Consider the following 22,140-nt stretch of genomic DNA (forward strand, 5'->3'; position numbering starts at 1 on the left):
GAATGGAAATGATATCTGCAGCTTCTGAGGAACAGTGTAAGGATGTACCAGACGGGGTTGGATCCAAGCGCAGAGCACAGATTTATTAGAATGGTCGGACAGGCAAAGATCGATATACGGTAGACAGGGCAATACAGGAGATCCAAAACGGAGTAAGACAACTAGCTAAAGTCAGTAATAGTAGACGTATTCTTAACAAGACTCGGGCTGAACTGGAAAACAAGATCAAGACTTCGCACCGGACAACCCACAAACAGAGACTTAAATACTAATACTAAACAATATTCCGGGGATGCCGAGCGTGGCAGCCAATTACCAGCTGCAGAAGGCTCTGACGTTACAAACCGCTTGACTGGACACACAGTGTCAGCTTTTCAGCTAGCACCAAAAGCCCTGCTCTTTTTTTAAGATATGTTTTTGGTGGGATTACTGCCTTTATTATCTTATTTGTGACAAAGATAGTGTGCTTAAAGAGGACAGGAAATGTGGGAGAGAGAGATGTGTTACAGGGCTGGGCTGAAATCAAACCCAGGCCACCACAGCGAGGCCTCGGCCTACATGCTGTACCCATTAATACAGTGAAAGTCCTGTTATTCAGTGATACATGTTTTAGGTTATTTGAGTTCTGTCCAATAGTGTGTTTCACAGGATACAAAGCCACTGAGCCTTATGACTGTCAAGCTGAATCTGAAGGTATTCTATACAGATCTAATGGACCTTTTTTGACATTATAACACAGAGGCAAAAATGACAACTGGTTGCACATCCTTATTTTGACAGTAATGATGAAAGTGACGATCTACAACTCCTAAGATCACCAGATGATCGGGTTCTCCAGCGGAGGAGCTCGTCCAGACCTGCACTGTACATCATTCATCATGAGAAGCACATGTTCAAACTGATTCTCTTAGATTCGCTGATTGACTTGGACCACAAAAAACTTCAAAACATTTGCCCATGGCTCCTTGGTTGGTCTAGGAGTACATTTGGGGTCCCTGTCTGAACTGCAATTCCAGTTTGGAGGTATGTGGTTGTATCTGAGCAGACACAATCACATCATTAAGACAAGTGAGCCAGTTCCAGTTCCAGTCACACAAATCTAAGTAATGTCAGTACTACACCCACCATATCCAGGCCATAAACTGCACCACACAGAGCCTAACCCTAACTCAAACACACTTGCTGTTATTCCTGGTCCTGTTGTTCTTTATTACAGCTTTTCTTTATCAACAGACTGTCATTTATGACCCTAATGTGGCCAGCATTTAACTTACGCCAGCACTGCTGTATTTCACATGTCAAACCCCAACAACCATCTTCAAAGGCAAATGTGAAGCCGAGAACAACCAGTCATTCACAATGTTCTACCAAATGAAACACTGTTGCAAAGCCCATTCTACCAGTGCCCTGAAATGGCAGCATTATTAGGAACAAAAGATTATGGAACTCTTCTGGATGTTGGATGAAAACACCCAGTCTGCACTTTAACATCATATTCCTTGTACCATATAAATCAATTAGATGGGTATGTTGAAACTTCTACCTAGTACCTCGTAATCAACCTATTTATTTTTGAAAACCTATTAATTTTGATTAGTTTCTAAAAGACTCGTATACTAACTTGAAGGAATTCTTCAAAAGTGATATCCATCTCTGAAGATTTATTCCGATTCACCCAAATCCAGTGTGACTGGAACATTTTCCTCATGGCCCAGTGCCTGAATGAAGGGAATCTTCCAGTATGTAGATGCTAGATAAGGATATGGCAATGTAGCACTTTGTCCTCAACCACATCAAGAATGTATGCTACGCTATAAATGATCGTCACGTACCATAGATTTAGGCTCACAGGCGTAGAATTTATTCACAAAAAAGACACACACCCAAACACACAGAGACACTAGTTCACACCAGAAGAATTTATCTTTAATCCATTCTCTTAAAATAATAAATACATTGATAAATGAATAGGTAGATATGATTTACTATAGGTACAGGTTTGTACATAGACATCTTTTATTTGACATGACACAATGAAGATGACGTTAAAGTGCAGTTGAAGAGGCCAGCAGTGGTTGGGAAGTGGCGTGAGGTTTTGGTCCTAATTGACCGCAGCATAACCAAACACTTATTACACTGATCAGACACGTATCACATGTGCACCATCAATATCTCTTTTTCTATGAAGACCGATCATTTATTTCATTAATTTAATTTCGAAACTAAAAGACTACAGTACCATCATAGCGCCACCTGTTGGTCTATATTTGGACTTCTTTTTGTTACGATGTTCAACATTGTAGAATAATGGTGAAGACATCAAAAGTAGGCTATCACATGGCATATATGAAATCGTGTAGTAACCAGTACAATTTTAATCTAGTAAAATGTGTGATAAGTATACTTATATTGCCACCTTTTGCCTTAATGGCAGGTTTTCACACTCTTGACATTCTCTCAACCAGCTTCATGAGGTGAAGATATAATACATTCCAACAGTCTTGAATGAGATGGTACCGATAACAAAGTAGTTATTCTAAATATTCACTCTCGTTGCCTGTGACAGCCTGTGACTTACATCCTAAACAGCAGGGAGTCAATAACGTCATTTCCTTTGTTAGCCTTGCCGGTGGCGGGAGATTGTAGCATGGCGGTGCAACCGAAGCAGAACCTGTCTATGGACAGTGTGTCCGAACATGGCTTTCTTAAATTCTTTTTCTCTATGCCGGACAAACCAGACACTACGTTTCGGATATTCGACCGGAATGACTACTACACAGTGCACGGGAAAGACGCTACATTTGCTGCTAAAGAGGTTTTTAAGACGAATGGAGTCATCAAAAATCTGGGTTCTGGTAGGTCACTCGCTGGCAGCGGTATATAAAGACAGCTTTTTGACGAGTTAACTAGATAGAGAGCTGACAAATGTTGACATAATTAATCTGCAGTGTATTGGAGCTAATTTTAGACCAATCTAAACGTGTATGTGCATATAGCTATGTGCAGTTTGGTATTGCGCATTACCCTGCCTAAGTCTATTATTGCAGCTTGCACAGCAAGTTAATGAATAAACAGCTAGTGAATTTTAGAATGGTACGACAGCCCTAGTGAACGACATTTGACAGTGTGTTCTTGTGTTTGGGGGCCTGTTGCAGGAAGCCGCAAGTTGGAGAGTGTTGTCCTGAGCAAGCTCAATTTCGAGGCCTTCGTGAGAGACTTGCTGCTTGTTCGTCAGTACAGAGTGGAGGTTTACAAAAACAATGGCAAGACCAACAGAGACCACGACTGGCAGATAGAGTTCAAGGTAGCTAGCTTGCGTCTACCACCGCTATTTATCTTCCAACCCATTCCACACTGCTCAGCTCTGTTTAGATCGCAGTGCCAAGAGCAACTTAAAATATGTTACAAACTAAACACTAGACCAGCACTGTTCTGTTTAGTGGGCTACGTTTGAGCCCTCTGTCATTCCTTCTTTCAGTGTATTCAGTTCTCTCTCTTTGCCAGGCATCCCCAGGGAACTTGACCCAGTTTGAAGAGATTTTGTTTGGAGGAGGGGCCGGGGGAGAAGGATGTGCTGGAGTGGTGGGGGTACGGTTGGCTGTTGGGGGGGATGGACAGCGTGTGGTGGGCGTGGGCTACGTGGACGCAGCACTGAGGACCATGGGAGTGTGTGAGTTTCCCGACAACGAGACGTTCTCCAACCTGGAGTCTCTCCTGGTCCAGATCAGCCCCAAGGAGTGTCTGCTACCCCAAGGAGACAACAGCAGTGACACGGCCAAGCTACGCGAGGTCTGTCTGTCTCTCTGTCGGTCTCTTTCTCTGTTACAGTACACATACAGTACATATTATGTGACTTCATGACGTGCATCATACTAGACACGTGTGTGTTAGTGACAGCAAGGAGGGGGTGGTGTGTGAACAGGTGGTGCAGCGTGGAGGGGTGCTGCTGTCGGACAGGAAGAGAGCCGAGTTCAACAGTAAGGATGTGGTGCAGGATCTCAACAGGCTGCTCCGTGCCAAGAGAGGAGAGACCGTCGCAAGCAACACACTCCCGGAGCTGGACAAGCAGGTACACACACACACACACGCTGTCCCACAGGCCCCTTCTGTGGAGGAGGACTCATGTAGCCGTATGTCCAGGTGGCCATGTCGTGCTTGGCAGCTGTTGTTCGCTACCTGGAGCTGCTGTCTGATGAGTCCAACTTCAACTCGTTCAGTCTGACCCCGCTGGAGCTGGGCCAGTACATGAGGCTGGACAACGCTGCCATCCATGCCCTCAGCCTCTTCCAGGTCAGCTCACCTCCCCCCGCTCTCTGGGTCTCCTGTTGCCTCGGCAGCCGCTCGTTTCCCGTAACGGCTCCCTTCTGATTTCTGCTCCCCAGGGTTCGCCCGACGACACCAGTGGCGCTCACTCATTGGCTGGGTTGCTGAATAAGTGTCGCACCCCCCAGGGCCAGCGATTGGTCAACCAATGGATCAAGCAGCCACTCATGGACAAGAAGAGGATAGAGGAGAGGTGAGGGACTGGGGAAGGTGTGCTGTCACACGTACAGTGGAGGCTGCCAAGTTCTGGGATGACTTCAAAGCTGTTTATCCCTGTGTGTGTATAGACTGGACCTGGTGGAGAGTTTCGTGTGTGATGCGGAGCTCAGGCAGACCTGCCAGACTGACCTGCTCCGGCGTTTCCCTGACCTCCACCGACTGTCCAAGAAGTTCCACCGCCACTCTGCTACGCTGCAGGACTGTTACCGCGGTTACCAAGCTGTCAACCAGATCTCTGCCCTGCTATTGGCCCTGGAGCGCTACTCTGGTGAGACACACAGTGTTTGACTGGTTCAGGACTCTAGTGTCAAAAATGGACTTGAGGTGCAAGTTGTTTTACGGTGTGGTACAAACATCATTATGACCAGGCCCAAACTGTATAACTGACTGCCTCAACTGGACGTGAACATGCCACCCAGACTACAGTGAGTGTGTTTACTGACAGGAAGTCACCAGGTGCTGCTGGAGGCCGTCTTCCTGTCCCCGCTCCGAGACCTGGAGGCAGACTTCACCAAGTACCAGGAGATGATTGAGACCACGCTGGACATGAACCAGGTGTGTAAGGGAGCACGACCACCAAACGCAGACTTTGTAGACTACAAAGTGGAAAAAGTGTGTGTTGTCTAAATGTAATGCCATGGCCTTGTGGATAAACATGAGTGCAGGTGGACAACCATGAGTTTCTGGTGAAAGCGTCGTTTGACCCGGTGCTGAGTGAACTGAGGGAGACCATGGACACCTTGGAGAAGAGCATGCAGGCTGTCCTGTCCAGCGCAGCCAGAGACCTGGGTACACAGCGCCAGACGCACAGCGACAGACGCACAGCGACAGACGGGCACAGCGACAGACGCGCACAGCGACAGACAGCGACAGACGCGCACAGCGACAGACAGCGACAGACGCGCACAGCGACAGACAGCGACACACGCGCACAGCGACAGACGCGCACAGCGACAGACAGCGACAGACGCGCACAGCGGCGCACAGCGACACGCGCACAGCGACACACGCGCACAGCGACACGCACACAGCGACACGCGCACAGCGACACACACGCACAGCGACAAATTAGAATTTGAATAAGTTATGATACATTTATGAGTAGTTATGATTTACTATATGTTGAAGTTTGTACACAGACATCTTTGTTTTTGACATGGTTCAGTGAATATAATGAGCTTGATGTTCCCTGTGCCGTCTGTGTGTGTTAGGTTTAGATTCAGGGAAGACTGTGAAGTTGGAGAGTAGCTCTGCGCTGGGGTTCTACCTGAGGGTCACCTGCAAAGAGGAGAAGAGTCTGAGGAACAACAAGAAGTTCACCACTCTGGACGTCCAGAAGAACGGAGTTCGATTCACCAACAGGTCAGTGTTTGTGTGTGTGTGTGCGTGTCCCTGATTGTACTTTAGTGGTATAGGTAGTGAATGAGACTTGGATGAGGAATGGAATATGACATTGTTTTTGACTCTTATCTGGCAAAAACACAGCAGACAGAGGTGTGGCTTGATTCTGATGAGGGAGGGGTCGTCTACAGAGAGGAGGCTAGAACAGACAGGAAACACAACTGTCATGGAGAACCCAGAATGCTAACGTCACCACTGTGGGCATAGATATTTTGAAACCACTCACTGTTTAGTACAACTTCTATGGACTACGTTTACCCTTCCGGGGACAGGCTGAGTTAGTGGTGCTGTCCTGGTCCAGGAGAATGACTGAGTTAGTGGTGCTGTCCTGGTCCAGCAGGATGACTGAGTTAGTGGTGCTGTCCTGGTCCAGCAGGATGACTGAGTTAGTGGTGCTGTCCTGGTCCAGGAGGATGACTGAGTTAGTGGTGCTCTCCTGGTCCAGGAGGATGACTGAGTTAGTGGTGCTCTCCTGGTCCAGCAGGATGACTGAGTTAGTGGTGCTGTCCTGGTCCAGGAGGATGACTGAGTTAGTGGTGCTCTCCTGGTCCAGGAGGATGACTGAGTTAGTGGTGCTCTCCTGGTCCAGCAGGACGACTGAGTTAGTGGTGCTGTCCTGGTCCAGGAGAATGACTGAGTTAGTGGTGCTGTCCTGGTCCAGCAGGATGACTGAGTTAGTGGTGCTGTCCTGGTCCAGGAGAATGACTGAGTTAGTGGTGCTCTCCTGGTCCAGCAGGATGACTGAGTTAGTGGTGCTGTCCTGGTCCAGCAGGATGACTGAGTTAGTGGTGCTGTCCTGGTCCAGCAGGATGACTGAGTTAGTGGTGCTGTCCTGGTCCAGCAGGATGACTGAGTTAGTGGTGCTCTCCTGGTCCAGCAGGATGACTGAGTTAGTGGTGCTGTCCTGGTCCAGCAGGATGACTGAGTTAGTGGTGCTGTCCTGGTCCAGGAGGATGACTGAGTTAGTGGTGCTGTCCTGGTCAAGCAGGATGACTGAGTTAGTGGTGCTGTCCTGGTCCAGCAGGATGATTGAGTTAGTGGTGCTGTCCTGGTCCAGGAGGATGACTGAGTTTGTGGTGCTGTCCTGGTCCAGCAGGATGACTGAGTTAGTGGTGCTGTCCTGGTCCAGCAGGATGACTGAGTTAGTGGTGCTGTCCTGGTCCAGGAGGATGACTGAGTTAGTGGTGCTGTCCTGGTCCAGCAGGATGACTTGAGTTAGTGGTGCTGTCCTGGTCCAGGAGGATGACTGAGTTAGTGGTGCTGTCCTGGTCCAGGAGGATGACTGAGTTAGTGGTGCTGTCCTGGTCCAGCAGGATGACTGAGTTAGTGGTGCTGTCCTGGTCCAGGAGGATGACTGAGTTAGTGGTGCTGTCCTGGTCCAGGAGGATGACTGAGTTAGTGGTGCTGTCCTGGTCCAGGAGGATGACTGCTAGGAGGGCATCTTTCATACTAAAACAAACAAGCTTCTTGTGTTTGTGTGCATGCGCAGTAAGCTGAGCAGCTTGAACGAGGAGTACACCAAGAACAGACAGGAGTACGAGGAGGCTCAGAATGCCATTGTCAAGGAGATCATCAGCATCGCCTCAGGTGACATGCACACACACACACACTTTTGATGACCTCAGTGACCCAGTTAAACACTAGGGGCCAGTTGTTCAGAAGTAATTTGATTGGATTTCGGGTATTGGATTGGATAAAATCTTAAAAATGGGTTGTTCAAAATAAAAATAAAAGGATTCTGAAATTGGATTAGATCACGTAATCCAGTCTTGGTTTTGATCTGGATCAAACCTTCAATATGTGTTGTTTAAAACTTTTTAGTAGGACTGGGATACCTTTGATCTAAAAAATCAAGATCATTCTGATCCCAGCAGACGGGTAGACTCAGGGTGGATTTCAGGAACAACATTTAATAAAACTTGAAATTGGTCAAAATAAAACTGTTTGCATCATGTAATGCATATATATATTTATATGAAAGAGCAGAAGTACCGATTGTTCTGGCAGAAGAACAAATCACTCTTTCCCAACTTCAGCAAACCAAAGCCAGACTTGAGATCCGCCTCCTAAAAGGAGAGTTTCAAAAAGCTAGTGTCTCCACAACCGAAGACTAACTTTGAAAGTTCTGTAATTTTGTTAACTATTGGACATTTAGCCCTTTTCTGATTTTGAAACACATGTTCAAAATATTCACATTGTATTTGTGAAGAATGTATATTTGTTTGTTTTCAATTGTTTGTGGGTCAGATGATGGCTCTGTTTGGATTGTTTTATTTGGCCTTTTTCTGTGTCTTCGAATCAAAACACTTAAAAGTGACGCCATGCTGGCTATTGAACCTGTTCTTTACTTGGCTAGCCTACTACATTGTGTTTCCCCTAGGTTTACAGCTTTGGGGGGGGGGGGGGGGGGGGGGGGGGAGGGGAAGAAATAGGACATGCCGTCGTATAAATAACATAAGGCCATTTAGTTTGTTTAATAAAAGAGCAAGCTGTAGATATAGATTTTGTGATCTGTTGCTATATTAAAAAAAATAATAATAATACAAAAATTATAAAAAATAAATAAAATAACTTGCCCTTCCGGGGGGGGGCGGGGGGGCGGGGCACCCCCCGAAAATATAATGTTAGGGGAAACACTGACATTGGCTTACATTGTTATACGTAGTCCCATTTACAACACTCCAATGTTGCTTTGAAAAACCAGTACAAATGTAAGATTGATTACCTGATCCTGGATAGCAAAAAAACATGGGATTTCAAAATCCAGATAATTCTGATCCAGATTAAACGTTTTGAACAACTGGCCCTAGGTGACTAACCCCCTCTCCTTCCCCAGGTTACGTGGACCCCCTGCAGGGTCTGAGTGATGTCATAGCCCTGCTGGACGGCGTGGTGAGCTTCGCCGCAGCGTCTGTGTCCGCCCCGGTGCCCTACGTGCGGCCCCAACTCCTGGAGGGGGCGAGCAGGCTGGTGCTGCAGCAGGCCAGACACCCATGTATGGAGAGCGACGTGGACACAGCCTTCATACCCAACGACATCACCTTCGTCAAGGGGGAGAAGAGCTTCTACATCATCACAGGTACACACAAACACACACACACTTACACAGATTGTGATGGTTTTCTGTTTGTGTGTTCTAACCTCCCCCCCTCCCTCCTCCAGGGCCAAATATGGGTGGCAAGTCTACGTTCATCCGCCAAGTGGGCGTCATTGCCCTGATGGCCCAGATCGGCTGCTTCGTGCCATGTGACAAGGCAGAGCTGAGTGTGATTGACGGCGTGCTGGCCCGCGTGGGGGCAGGGGACAGCCAGGTGAAGGGAGTGTCAACCTTCATGGCTGAGATGCTGGAAACCGCCGCCATCCTCCGGTGAGAGCAGGCGCACACACACACACGCAATCACAAGATCCAACATGGGATGACAACCCACAAATGGTTTTGCACTGTAAAGGAAGGATGCATACTTTAGCCTACACTTGAGAATCCATGCTAGCTCCAGGTAGCATTAGCTGCTTTACTTGTGAAATGTTTTGAGGGAGACAGTTGAGACTTATTTGTCATTATTCTAATCCCCCTGTACTTGCCACAAACAAGGTCCCATGGAGCAGTTAGGCAAATAGGAATCCTTCCGCAAACCTTCAAATAAGCTAATCATTGGATATCCTCTTCAAATTTGGACACCTGATTTATTTTCACTGATCTCTCTGTCTAGTTCGGCCACGGAGAACTCGCTGATCATAATTGATGAGCTGGGTCGAGGCACATCTACGTACGATGGCTTCGGTCTGGCCTGGGCCATCAGTGAACACATAGCATCCAAGATCGGCTGCTTCTGCCTGTTTGCCACTCACTTCCACGAGCTGACGGCGCTCGCTACACACCATCCCACCGTACACAACCTGCATGTGACTGCTCTCACTTCCCAACACACACTCACCATGCTGTACCGGGTCAGACCAGGTGAGCGCGCACACACTTCGGAATAGAAAAACACGTATCCATAAGTTCTTGTATCGCTTTCATTGTTCTCTCACCAAACCTTTTTTGTTCAGGTGTGTGCGATCAAAGTTTTGGGATTCACGTGGCGGAGATGGCCAACTTTCCTGCTGCTGTGGTTGCCATGGCGAAGGAGAAGGCTGCAGAGCTGGAGGAGTTCCAGGAGCCAGCAGGCGGCGAGGGGGAGGAGCCTGATGACAAGAGACGCCGCATAGATAAACAGGTAGAGGCAGGGACACAGGCTTCATCACTGACCAGTGAGGCATTAACTATGTCCTTGTCATGTATGTTGGTCCCTCTTGGAAACTAGAAATACAGTTAGGTCCATAAGTATTTGGACATTGACACAATTTTCATCATTTTGGCTCTGTATACCACCACAATGGATTTGAAATGAAACAATCAAGATGTGCTTTAAGTGCAGGCTTTAATTTCAGGGTATTTACATCCAAATCAGGTGAACGGTGTAGGAATTACAACACATTTTATATGTGGCCCCCCCCTTTTTAAGGGACCAAAAGTAATTGGACAATTAGCTGCTCAGCTGTTCCATGGCCAGGTGTATGTTATTCTCTCATAAAGGGAGTTCGTTATTTCATTGACAAGGAGCAGATAAAAGGTCTAGAGTTAATTTCAAGTATGGTATTTGTGTTTGGAATCTGTTGCTGTCAACCCTCAATATGAAGTCCAAAGAGCTGTCACCATCAGTGAAGCAAGCCATCGTTAGGCTGAAAAATCAAAACAAACCTATCAGAGAGATAGCAAAAACATTAGGTGTGGCCAAATCAACTGTTTGGTACATTCTTAAAAAGTCAAAGTGGCTTTTTAAGAATGTATGGTCAATCACCTGACCTAAATCCAATTGAGCATGCATTTCACTTGCTAAAGACAAAACTGAAGGGAAAATGCCCCCAAGAACAAGCAGGAACTGAAGACAGTTGCAGTAGAGGCCTGGCAGAGCATCACCAGGGACGAAACCCAGCGTCTGGTGATGTCTATGGGTTCCAGACTTCAGGCTGTCATTGACTGCAAAGGATTTGCAACCAAGTATTAAAAGTGACAATTAGATTTATGATTATGTTAGTTTGTCCAATTATTTTTGGTCCCTTAAAAAGGGGGGGGCCCACATATAAAATGTGTTGTAATTCCTACACCGTTCACCTGATTTGGATCTAAATACCCTGAAATTAAAGCTGAAAGTCTGCACTTAAAGCACATCTTGATTGTTTCATTTCCATTGTGGTGGTATACAGAGCCAAAATGATGAAAATTGTGTCAATGTCCAAATACTTATGGACCTAACTGTATATTTACACAAGGGTGCAAAGGTAGATTACTGACGCCAGTGTCTGCCTATAGTATTGCATTCATGTTTATATTGGCATCAGCCAAGACGGGGACATCCGGGTTGTTTTCAGTTCACATTGGTTGTCATCATGAATGACCCTAACCGCCCATGTTGACACTGTGTACGTGTACAAATGATAACTTAACACCACAATCACATGCCAATATTGACTTGGCATCTTAACCATCCGCTTCATACACTGACTTCAGGACGTGTTCATGTGTGGTCTCTGCAGGAGGGTGAGGGCCTGATCCAGGACTTCCTGGTCAAGGTGAAGTCCCTGCCGGCCGCCACCATGACGGACGAGGAGGTGAAGGCCCAGCTGAAGAAGATGAAAGCAGAGCTTGTTGCCCATAACAACAGCTACATCACAGAGCTCCTGGGCTCCAGGAGCTAGGAGCTGTCCTCCATCCTGTCCCAGCAGGGTGGGCTGGCTGGCGTGTGCAGGGCCTGGAGATGTTTATATACATATTTCCATTTTTTGTTCTTTAGGTTTACCGTTTTAAGTCTCTTTAATAAAATTGAAATAAATGTCTTGGATTGGATTGTGTTTCTAGTAACGTTTTTGCATTTAGTCTCTTTTGCCCAACCCTGATGAAAATGACCAGGAAACAAAATCAGGAGACCTTCAGGGGTCTACAGCAGTAACAGACTTCACTATATTCACAGTAGGGTCTACAGCAGTAACAGACTTCATCGATGCTGTGGGAGAACAAACTGGAGGAAATAAATCAGACAGACACTGTTGATCTAATAAAGTTTTATTTTCTTAGAAATGACCAGTTTCCTGTTTTTCTTTTTTTTCTTTCTAGGAAATTAAACCCCTTTTTGAACTCCAACTAGCATCTACATAATGGTTATTGAATACTTCACAATATATTAAGTCTAGATGTTATGGTACATGCATACGATTCAGGCTGCATGAGGAGCCACAGTCAGCACAATACAAGGGGGGATGGGGGGGGGGGGGGAGGGGGGACACTGCAGACGTACTCGTCCAGTCCAGCTCCAGAGGCCCAGACACCTCTGAGAACAACCCTGCCCAGCAACACTGACTGCATAATCTGACATCAATACAACCATACCACACACACACACATCGCACACTACGCTCACAACATTCACTACACAGGTACGCCACAACCAGACACACCTTTATACAACTGTGGAAGTTCTCCTGTCTTCAACTGATCAACTGGAGAGGGTTCTTAGTGTTAAACGAGTTTCTCTTTCACAGAAAGAACTATTACCACTGGGACAGCGAGTTACTGCAGTACGCTGGGGGGGTGGGGGTGGGGAGGGGGGGCGCTAACCAAAGAAAATTAATAATTATAATTATCATAATATATAATAAAATAAAAGACATTCAAATACAGTCAGATTTTTGCTTGAAAATACAAAACTACATGAGAAAGCATTAAAATCATATCTGTTGATCAGAATAACATATTACAAAAAAATACAAATAACAGACGAAGTGCTCCATCACAGTCTCACTCTTCTTTTGCCACGCACAACAGCTTTGTCAGCCTGGCCAGCCGTCGACTAGTTACAACTGCCATGGCAACCTCACGGCCGCAGGCCTGGGGAAGGGGCCAGAACTACACACTTCCTGTCTAGAGAGGAAGTTGGAGCGTTGGTGATCACAGAGGAAGTGGCTTCTTATTGGCTGCTCCCCTGAAGGTGTAAAAAGTGGTGAGGCCCCTCCCCTCCATTGCTTGGCTCGTTTGCTGCAGCTTGCATCCAGCAGTCTCGCTCTGCCAAGACTGAGTTAAGAAATGCTCGAGTGAGGAATCTCATGTGGCCGTTTGGTGGGAGTCCGTTTTGTCTGGGCCCCCTCTAGTGGGAGCTCTGGGCGCTGCAGGCAGTCTGTCTGCAGGCCCCGGCTCCTGGCCTGGCTGGCTGTCTCACAGCCACATACACAGGGGCTCTCTGGCGCCTTGTGGCTGCAACTCTGCAGTGTGAGTATGTGTGCTGCAGTTTGTTTGTGTGTGTGTGTGTAATATATGTGTGAAAACGCATCTATGAATGTCGAGTGTCAGAAATGGGAGAAATTGGCAGATATTCCCTAGCAAAACCATCACTTCCAGAGGTAAGATCCATCATCCAAGATCTCATCCATGTCGGGGTACACTTTCCCAAGACCATGAACAACACAATGACGTTATGCTAAGAACATCTCATCTCTTAAATGTCTGGAGCCATCGTCGAAAGCTTGTTGGTGAATGTGCAAGGTTTATGCATTTACTTGGAACCAGTGACTGAACATCTGTACAAGAACCAAAAAACCAAAACAGAGGCCATGTCTTCAGCACCTTAGAAGTGACAGCCCCTACAAGCTCTCGGAGAGACGCTCCAAGGGACCATTTCCTTCACCGAGTGTGACGCGTGTGTGTATGTGTGTGTATATGTGTGTGTGTGTGTGTGTGGGCACTTCACTCTGTTCAGTTGTGTTGCAGCGTGTTGGACTCTATGGGCGGGGCAGAGTCGTACAGAGTGTCTGTATCGTGCGTGGGTTCCCCGGCCAGAGTGCAGGGATTGGATAGCGTTCCGGCGCCGCAGTCACAGAAAAACCTAGGCGACACACACACAGGAAGTGACACGTTAGGAAATGCTCGTGACAGCGACAGTCCTGAAGATGAGAGAGAGAGAGAAGCTCACCTGTCGTGTCGTATAAACTCCACGTCGTGGCCTTGGTGGCATTTCTTGATGCAGTTCACACAGATGGCGTTCCTGTCTGTTGTGTTACAGGTATGACATCTGGAAACACGGATCAAATGTGTTAGGCACAGCTCAACACCTGGGGGGAGTAGGTGTGTGTGTGTGTAGTACCTGTAGAAGTCATGCATGGGGTAACTGGTGTAGCTGGAGATCTTGTAGAGACACTGCCCTCTGCTCACAGCTTTCTCTATAGCATCCTGGTTGTTCATGATCTTATTGTCTGACAAGAGAGAAACAGGGAGGAGGAGAAACAGGGAGAGGAGAGGTCAAGAGAAGCAAGTGGACAAGATAACTCTACAAATACAGTTTTGTATTCCAACAAGAACTTCCAGTCTTGTACACCTAAGGGTGCTTTCAAACCCATTAGTCAGTTTGCTTGGTCCCAATCAGTGGATGAGTTGCTACTTTGTTGCATTTTTCACACGGTCCTGTTTTAAGCGAACCAACGTGTGTAAAAAAACAATGACGTTTGTAAAAAAATAAAAAAAATAAAAATGACGCGGTCGTACAGGTTGTTAATCTATTGGACAGAAAATGTGTGAGGGAAAATCACTTCCTTGTCACGAACAACAAGGGAACAGCAGCGTATTGCAATACTATCTTTAATTGTTATGATTTGGTGGTGCACAACCACGTTCTTTTGGGTTGCTTGTTGGTCTTTTACTCAGGATTAGATCCAGGTTATCAAACCATGGGAATTATTTTTTTTTCGTCCGACTATTCCATAGAACATCACACACTTTTAGTTAGTTTTTTAACTTTCAACCAACATTGGTCCACTGTGCAATGATGACCCTTTATTTCAGTATATCACTAAATAATTGAAATACCTCGCTACTCTTATGTGTCTCCAAGTAACTCTGCAATATCATCAGCCCATATTTGCCGGAGAGCCTTCACTTCATCATTCCCCCACGTTTTCCCTCAACTACTAGGGAGTCAGGTGGCTGAGCAATGAGGGAGTCGGGCTTGTAATCAGAAGGTCACTGGTTCGATTCCCGGCCATGTCAATTGACGTTGTGTCCTTGGGCAAGGCACTTCACCCTACTTGCCCCGGGGGAATGTCCCTGTACTTAATGTAAGTCGCTCTGGATAAGAGCGTCTGCTAAATGACTAAATGTAAACTAATTTCTAGGGTCAGGCTCAGGGTCAGGCTCAGGGCAGCCATCCTAGGGTCAGGCTCAGTCTCAGGGCAGCCGTCCTAGGGTCAGGCTCAGGGTCAGGCTCAGGGCAGCCGTCCTAGGGTTACGGTTAGGCTCAGGGCCAGGCGTCCTAGGGCCAGGGTCGGAGGTGGCTGGGAGGAGGTGGGCTGGATACCTTTCATGGTGACGTTGACCCCGGAGGCCAGGAACAGACCCCCAAAGCGATTGTTGAAGATCTGGTTTCCCTCTAGCGTGGCCGTGGCGTGGTTCGTGATCTCGATACCTGACACAGGAAGGGAGGTTTGTTGAGGCTGGGGTGGGGCCCGGGATAGGACAGGCCAATGTGTGCGTGTGTATTGACGGGACAGACAGCTGGCTCACCTGCAGCGAAGCCGTCGAAGATGCGGTTCTTGCGGAGGACCGGGTGGCTGTTGGTGCTGATCAGCACTCCAGCCTGGGCGTTCCGGAAGATGTCGTTCTCCTCTAGCAAGCCTACAACACAAACACACCGCTCATATCTACAATATGCAGCTTTCGATGTGTCTATTTATCCATTCCGTATATGTATATGCGCGTGTGTGTGTGTGAGAGAGAGAGAGCTACCTCTCCCTCCGTTGAAGATGCAGATGCCTCCGTCTCGGCCGTCGTGGATCTTGTTCCTCCTCAGCGTGGGGTTGCTGTCCGTCTTGATCCACACGCCCGCCATGGCGTTGTCGAAGATCTCGTTGTCCTCGATGAAGCCCAGGCCAGAGTTGTAGACCAGGATGCCCCCGTTCTGCCCCCCCCAGATCTTGTTCCGCTTGATCTTGGGGTTGCTGCCCGTCCTGGGGAAGGAGGGATGGAGGGTTAGGTGTCTCTGCTCTGTAAGGGGGTGTGGGGTGGTAAGACTGCGGGGAAGGGCCTTACCTGATCTGCACGCCAGAGTACATGTGGTTGTAGATGTCGTTGTCCTCCAGAACACCATGACCATTGTCATAGAAGTACACACCCACCTAGGAGAGGGGAGAGTGAGGAGAGAGAGGGAAAGAGAGTGAGGAGAGAGAGAGAAAGAGAGAGATAACAGCGAGGGGGGGAGAGAGAGGGAAAACGTTTTTTCTTGTGGATTAACTACACAGCCACCGGATGTGTGTGTGTGTGTGACCTGCCCAGATGTGAGAATGTGAAACGTGTGTGTGTGTGTGTTACCTGTTTGCCACTGTGGATGCGGTTCCGGCGCAGGACTGGGGTGCTGCCGGTGGTGACCCACACTCCTGCCAGCGTGTTACTGTACACCTCGTTCTCCTCAATCACACCCTGGCCCTTCTCGTGCTGAGACACACACACACAAACGCTTCTGTACCAACACTCCACTCCTCCTGACATGTTCTGAGTGTGCGTGTGTGCATGTGTTTACCACATATATGCCTCCATGCTGGCCATCGTGGATCTTGTTGTGTCGTACGATGGGACAGCTGTTGGTTCGAATCTGGATTCCCGCCAGTGCGTTGCCATAGATATCGTTGCTCTCGATTAAGCCACGCCCATCTCCGAAGATGTACACGCCTCCTTGGTTACCGTTAAAGATGGCGTTGCCCCTGTTCGCACGCACGGAAATGGGAGTCAGGGTAGGGAGGGAAGAGCAGGCACAGATGGACAGAACGGCTGCTCCCGGGAGCGCGTCTGTGTGGTGTGTGCGCGTCCTGTACCGTATCGTGGGGTCGCTGTTAGAGGTGATCCACACGCCCGCAAAGTTGTTGGCGTAGATCTTGTTCTCTATGAACTGGCCCCGCCCCTTCTCGTGCACGTAGATGCCCCCGGTCTGGCCATGGTGGATCTCACAGCGCACCACCGTGGGGTTGGCGTACGCCTTCACCTCGAAGCCCGCGATGCGGTTCCTGTGGATGTTACAGCTCTCAAAGTAGCCCTGGGAGAGGAGGAGCAGAGGCAAGAACGGAGGAGAGAGCAGGAAAAAGAGGTGAAGAATTAGCATCCAGTTTTGGAGTTGATCAAGTCCAGGTGAAGGCAGGTGAGAAGTTCCATGTCGTGTTGGGGGAGGGGGGGTTACCATTCCATGATCGAAGGTGAACACCCCGACGTCTCGTCCGTGGTGGATGTGGTTGCGTCGGATGATGGGGTTGCCATGGTTTTTCACCCAGATGCCAGCGAGCGCATTGTTACTGATCTCGTTATCCTCATAGATACCCTTAGAGCAGACACACCGTAAGACCACCAACAACATGCGTGTGCGCCTGTGTAGCAGTCTGGACGTGGGAGTGCCCATTAGCCTGTGTCGGATCCAGGAAGTGTGTGTTTAGGAGAAAACAGACCGTGTGCGCGCATGCGCGCGCGTTTACCTGCGCGTGATCCGTGATGTACAAGCCCACGTTCTCACAGTCGCTGATGTTGCAGTGTTTGATGGTAGGACACGCCCCCTGGCCGCTCACACACACAGCGGAGCCCACTGCAGGCAGAGAGAAAGCGCTGACCACACTCCTCGCAACAGCACGGGCATCAACTCTGCGTGTGTGCGTGCGTGCAGGTGGAGCGGATGATGCAGGGAGGAGGAGTTTACCTGTGCAGGTGGAGCGGATGATGCAGTGGTCGATGTTGGGGCTGCAGTTGACGGTGATCTCCAGGCAGTGGTGGGCATTGTGGTGCTGGGCAGACTTGTCATCGGGGTTGAACTGAGGAGGGAGACATTCCACACATCACACCCCTATAGCCCTTCATACAAGCTGGGTCACAGAGCGCTTCACACAAGCCCAGAGGACTACACCTCATCCAACCTAAACCCTTGAGGAAGACAAGGAAAATCTCCCAGTAAAACGTATTGAGAAAAAACAGATAATACACACACAGACTGATTAAGAGGGACTGTGCGTGTGTGTGTGCGTTACCCTGATGGTCATGTATCCCACGTAGGCGTCCTCCGATCCTTCCATGAAAACGAATGTAGAGTCGCGGGTGTTCTCGATCACTACTTTATCAGCTACCTTCCCAGGAGCTGCGAGGAAGAGAAGTCTGGTTACGCACGCACACACACACACACGCGGCCCTTCATGGTGTGAAAGCCCTGCTGTACCTGCTCCTATCATGGTGATGGGTGATTCGATGTAGATCCACTCGTCTGTGTAGACGCCAGAGTGGACGAAGATCAGGCCGTCAAAGTGAGCCTCCTGCACGCCGCCCAGCGCGTCCTCGATGGTGTCATAGTACTGCACACACACCCCACACCACACACACACCCCACACACCACACCTTTTGCTTAGAATTCTTCTCATGGTCATGCAAAATTGATTCTAGAGAACTATGTGATGAGAGTCTCTTACCAGCATGTTCTCTCTGCCTTTATATCTGGCTGGGTTACTGTAGAAATGCTCTGCAAAGCCCGGTTTTACATGGGCTCCTTTATACTGCAGAATAACACACACACACACACACTATGAACACTTACTACACTCAGATAATCAAGTCCATATACACACACAAATCAATACACACTCACACAACACTGTTACACACCTACACCACACACAGACAGTACAACACAACATCAGTACACATGACACATCCTAAACACACACACACACACACACACACACACACAAACTGACCAATTGTTGGAAACTCTCCTTCCAGGGGTTGGGGTGTTCATGCTCCTCCGGGCTGACCTGGTAGAACTTTCCGGGCTCAGGGTGCATCATGGGACGCGTGTACTCAAACACCTCCATGTACAAACGCTTCCTGGATGGCAAACACACAGATTCCCCATGAACCTTTCAAGATGCAGTTCTTGCTGAAATGTAAATGTAATTATTCATGATGATGTTGAAAATTATGTTGAATTCTTCTGGGAAAGAGCTAGACTGACCAGAGTATGGGGTCGTTTGCTAGCTGGCTGAAGCGTTTGCAGACACAGGCTGCCTGACAGAGGTCCTGCTCCAGAAGATAGGAGAAGATCTTCAACACCACCTCATCTGGAAGCTTCTGTTGCAGATACTGCTCTGCTGGTGCTGCTATTCAGACAGACACATGCTTCAATGCAAGTCTACACAAGACGTGTGGGATAGGAACATATCCACATAACAGCCAGAAAAACAACAAAATGGCCAATTAGCTTATAGCTAACTGATCTTTGTAGGATACGAGCATGCTGTTGTTTCATTTAGAAGTCGACTAGTTTCAAAGAAGCTCCTGTAAGCAATATGATTAATGTTCCTGTTGGAATGTTCCAGAACACCCACCTGGTGGGTCGTGGCTTTTGCCAGACACCCGTGCTCGCTTGGCTCGGTGGCCAAAGGGCTCTGTGGTCGAGGTGGAGGCTCCCTGCTGGAGGACATCAGAAGTTAAGTTCACGTGAACACACACACACACAGGTCCACACTCTCTCTGACTCTCACTCTAACACTACGTGATGTTTGTAAGGGATGACCTCCATGGGGCTTTTGCTGGGGCAGGCGGAGGCAGTGGCGGCAGAGGCAGTTCTCTTTGGCAGCAGCGACTTGCGGCGGAGCTGGTAGGGGCTGTTTTGAGCTCCTGGTCCCGACTCCTCCACAGCCATCTCGGCTGGTGGAGCCTCACCATCTGAACAGGCAAGAACACACGTTAGAGCCCCCCCATTCAGCTCAGTCACCACGCACGTCAAACACACACACACACACACACACACACACATTACTGACCCATCACATGGACAAGACATTGGGAACTGGCTAAATTGTATGCCAGGCCAGACATTGCTGCAACATCACATTCACATCATTGCTTGTGCGACTATGCATGGCTTTTAAACTCATGGATTTGACTTTTATTGGGGTAAGTGTGTGGAGTGTCCACAGTAACAGTTCAAAATCCCACTGACATTTTCGTCCCCAAGTTGGAGAGAGCGTCGTGTTAAAAAAATGGTTGACAATATTACAGAAAAGCCGGTAGACCCTTGCATACGTGAGACAAAGGTTGGTGACTGATAATGACAGATGCATCCCCGCAGCCAGACGAGGGCCTGACCGTTCACTTAACCAACCAACATATCTTCTCCAAGTTAAGGGCCGGTCTGGACCAGACAGTGAGCACTGGCCACCCAAACCCATTTACCCACCCCTGCAATACATTTAAGGCCTGGGGTAATTAAAGTTGACAGGTTATGGACGCCTAACGTTTTGTATTCAGACTAGCCTTTTACTCAACTGCGTAGTTTGCAAATCCGCGGTGTAAACAAATAGCATTAACGTAGCCAGACAGATGGTTAGAACTGCCGGGTCTGAGGAATGGGCTCTAGTTCTGGTTAGCTAACAAAAGCAGAGGGTCTCATTACTAAAACAGGGACTTCACATTCCAGCTACAAGAATGCATAAGCAATGCTGCAATGCTGTATGTCTAGCGTATGAGCTGGTTAGCCTCAGAATAAACGAACTAACCGTAGCAACCTAGCTAGCTGACCCCAAAAATGGCAGTCAGAAGACAACGCAGATTTATGTCGTCAGACGCGTTAGTGACAGCTGAGAATACAATGCCATAATGGCACAGGGTAGTCCGAAGTCTTGTACTCGCGCCTTTCATTAACGGTCACAATGTTGGAATATGGGCTAGTGAGCCGTGTACGCAGTAAGCAAATGCAACTAATGCACTCCCCCAACCTCCCAGAAGCTGGCGTTAGCCACAATCACTGGAGCCAAACAAAGCGCGGCCTGGCCTAAGCAATAGAGCAAGAAGCCTCGGCTTTTCCTAGTGAAAACCCTCTGTCAATCAGTGTACATTAATAGCACGGTTTGAATACACGGAGCGATTGTTATTGGACTACCGTACACCTTTACACTCTAAACGGTGTGCCGACCGCGACCTGACTCACCTCGCTCCCCGTTGTTCCGTTCGGGTTGCACCGGGCGCGGCCTCGACACTCGCCTGGGTCTCCTGTTGGTGGCTCTGATGGAGTTCATTTGGGGAGTTGGTTGTTAAAAAATAGAACGCTTTCCTCGACCTCCCCACTTCTAGTTTGACACTATGCCCCAACTACAACCCCGTCTGCCTATTTTTCAAATAACATCCAACGAACTGCCACCGAAAACAGCTAAATTAGGGCCGTAGTTATGTTTTTCCGACTGCTCCCCCGTATTGCTACTCGCTGCCAGCTCCGTCTCTCTCAGTTGCAGGAGGAGCCATTAACCCACACGGGGACACTATCGAGAGAAAAAAATCGAGCAAGTAGTGTTGCCCACCAATCCCCACTAGGAGGCTCTCAATCTTTCCCCTCGGCTACGATCAGCTGCCCCACGAACGGTTCGGTCTGAATCCAGTTTTACTAGTGGGGTTTGATTCCGACTGAGGCCAGGCTAAAGAGTGGCACATGTAAGTACTAGGATACTCAGCCTGGAATGATGATTTATGATGAAAAAAATTATGTTAAAACTGACAATTAATGAATTGTCCTATGGTCCAGACTAACGCAATAGACGAGTTACGCAACTTCCAATCTCAAGACCCCCCTTCCCCCCAACCCCTAGTTTTAAACTTCACGAAGTGAAGTGGACTAAATGTCTCTCCGTTAATCACCGCATCAACTAATTGGATTTGCAAAGCAATTCACTAATCCTGTAATCATGATTTATGTCATGTCAGACAATTGGAGCACTCACCAATTAAAGAGACCATTCTGAATAGGGTCCCTCGAGCTGTACCCTGGTTGAACACTGTGATTTAATTTAAAACCTGCATGTCTGAATAATACGTTGATGATAAAACCCTTGTTTCTAATCTGTCGAAATTCAACCTACCCCGTCTGTCTTTATGTTGCCTGTTCATGACACACTTAATCCACCAGGTGTCATTGTTTGACAAAAAGAACCACTGTTTAGTTTTTCGATTTCTTTCATTAGATCAATTGGTCAAAACTTAACTCACTTTTTCAAAACTCTTCACACAGTCTGTATTAGCAACATGCAGGTGGGCCAAACAGTTCATCTCTCCTCCAAAACTCACTCAAACCACCAACACATTGTATACATGTCCCATTTTA

General features: G+C 48.0%; 2 protein-coding genes across 3 annotated transcripts; one reads left to right on the forward strand and one right to left on the reverse strand.

Annotated features, from left to right (window-relative positions):
* The first annotated feature begins 2,640 nt into the window (after nucleotides 1–2,640).
* Nucleotides 2,641–12,001, forward strand: msh2 (mutS homolog 2 (E. coli)). The gene is made up of 16 exons (XM_067244738.1): nucleotides 2,641–2,855; nucleotides 3,156–3,304; nucleotides 3,505–3,789; nucleotides 3,923–4,069; nucleotides 4,141–4,290; nucleotides 4,383–4,516; nucleotides 4,611–4,810; nucleotides 4,988–5,097; nucleotides 5,208–5,331; nucleotides 5,754–5,904; nucleotides 7,433–7,530; nucleotides 8,780–9,022; nucleotides 9,106–9,310; nucleotides 9,654–9,901; nucleotides 9,994–10,160; nucleotides 11,521–12,001. The coding sequence occupies exons 1-16, from the start codon at nucleotides 2,648–2,650 to the stop codon at nucleotides 11,680–11,682; spliced, it is 2,781 nt and encodes a 926-aa protein (XP_067100839.1). The 5' UTR covers nucleotides 2,641–2,647; the 3' UTR covers nucleotides 11,683–12,001.
* Nucleotides 12,002–12,038: 37 nt separating this feature from the next.
* fbxo11b (F-box protein 11b) lies at nucleotides 12,039–21,257 on the reverse strand. Of its 2 annotated transcripts, none has more exons than XM_067244740.1 (21): nucleotides 20,977–21,257; nucleotides 19,561–19,712; nucleotides 19,373–19,454; nucleotides 19,000–19,141; nucleotides 18,743–18,872; nucleotides 18,458–18,541; nucleotides 18,210–18,342; nucleotides 18,025–18,131; nucleotides 17,700–17,811; nucleotides 17,482–17,588; nucleotides 17,193–17,330; nucleotides 16,834–17,051; nucleotides 16,542–16,722; nucleotides 16,334–16,456; nucleotides 16,055–16,140; nucleotides 15,752–15,972; nucleotides 15,530–15,640; nucleotides 15,324–15,431; nucleotides 14,118–14,226; nucleotides 13,947–14,045; nucleotides 12,039–13,859 (listed from the first exon to the last, which is right to left on the reverse strand). In XM_067244740.1, exons 1-21 carry the CDS (start codon nucleotides 21,062–21,064, stop codon nucleotides 13,730–13,732), a joined length of 2,661 nt encoding a protein of 886 aa, XP_067100841.1. In that variant the 5' UTR covers nucleotides 21,065–21,257; the 3' UTR covers nucleotides 12,039–13,729. The 2 variants fall into 2 exon arrangements, with proteins under 2 accessions (XP_067100841.1, XP_067100840.1); XM_067244739.1 differs by having other exon boundaries at nucleotides 19,000–19,144.
* Between the last annotated feature and the right edge of the window lie 883 nt (nucleotides 21,258–22,140).

This window comes from Osmerus mordax, chromosome 10 (genome assembly GCF_038355195.1).
Source record: "Osmerus mordax isolate fOsmMor3 chromosome 10, fOsmMor3.pri, whole genome shotgun sequence".
NCBI classification, from domain to species: domain Eukaryota; kingdom Metazoa; phylum Chordata; class Actinopteri; order Osmeriformes; family Osmeridae; genus Osmerus; species Osmerus mordax.

Excerpts from the sequence above, each read along its gene's own strand:
- msh2 (XM_067244738.1), top strand. The coding sequence starts at position 2,648 with ATGGCGGTGCAACCGAAGCAGAACCTGTCTATGGACAGTGTGTCCGAA. Across the intron at positions 3,305-3,504 it reads ACTGGCAGATAGAGTTCAAG|GCATCCCCAGGGAACTTGAC; the intron begins GTAGCTAGCTTG and ends TCTCTTTGCCAG. Across the intron at positions 5,332-5,753 it reads CAGCGCAGCCAGAGACCTGG|GTTTAGATTCAGGGAAGACT; the intron begins GTACACAGCGCC and ends TGTGTGTGTTAG.
- fbxo11b (XM_067244739.1), bottom strand. The coding sequence starts at position 21,064 with ATGAACTCCATCAGAGCCACCAACAGGAGACCCAGGCGAGTGTCGAGG. Across the intron at positions 15,641-15,751 it reads CATCTTCAACGGAGGGAGAG|GCTTGCTAGAGGAGAACGAC; the intron begins GTAGCTCTCTCT and ends TTTGTGTTGTAG. Across the intron at positions 13,860-13,946 it reads GAGTTTATACGACACGACAG|GTTTTTCTGTGACTGCGGCG; the intron begins GTGAGCTTCTCT and ends TGTGTCGCCTAG.